A 484-nucleotide genomic window follows, 5' to 3' on the forward strand; every position below is an offset into this window, starting at 1 on the left:
TGTTCCCTGAATGAAAGGCTCACAAATGTCTGAGTCTCTTTCATGTCAGGGACTGTTATCAGGATCTAAGGGGACTTCACCAGGACATGTAGGTGTTTGTAGCAAAATGTCCACCGAATTAGTCCTTTTCTGTTGCTTATAACAAAACACATGGAACTGGGTAATTTGTAAGAAAATTAAATTTATTGCTAACAGTTTCAGAGGCTGGGAAGTCCAAAGTCCAGGGAACACAGTCTTGGTAGCAGCGACAGGGACCCAACGGCCTCACATGGCAGAAATGGCAGACAGAAAGACAGTTCCTCATGCACTCTCCTTTTAAAGCCCTCAGAACCACGCCTCTGCCCAGCATTATTAATCCATTCACTAGGGCATGGTCCTACAATCTCATCAACTCTTCAAGGCCCCACCTTTCAATTACCATAACAGGATTCCCCCGCCCTCAACAGTTACAGTGGGGATTTAAGCTTCAGTGAGGTTGGGGGGG

The 484-nt window shown here is 46.1% G+C and overlaps 1 protein-coding gene across 1 annotated transcript in view; it reads right to left on the reverse strand.

Annotated features, from left to right (window-relative positions):
• Window positions 1–45: 45 nt before the first annotated feature.
• LRRC66 (leucine rich repeat containing 66) overlaps window positions 46–484 on the reverse strand; it is a 29,033-nt gene continuing 28,594 nt past the window's right edge. The window contains exon 5 of the mRNA XM_008587043.1: window positions 46–135. Coding sequence (XP_008585265.1) covers window positions 46–135 — 90 coding nt within the window. The remainder of the gene's footprint in view (window positions 136–484) is intronic.

Source organism: Galeopterus variegatus, unplaced genomic scaffold (genome assembly GCF_000696425.1).
Source record: "Galeopterus variegatus unplaced genomic scaffold, G_variegatus-3.0.2 Scaffold4231, whole genome shotgun sequence".
NCBI lineage: Eukaryota > Metazoa > Chordata > Mammalia > Dermoptera > Cynocephalidae > Galeopterus > Galeopterus variegatus.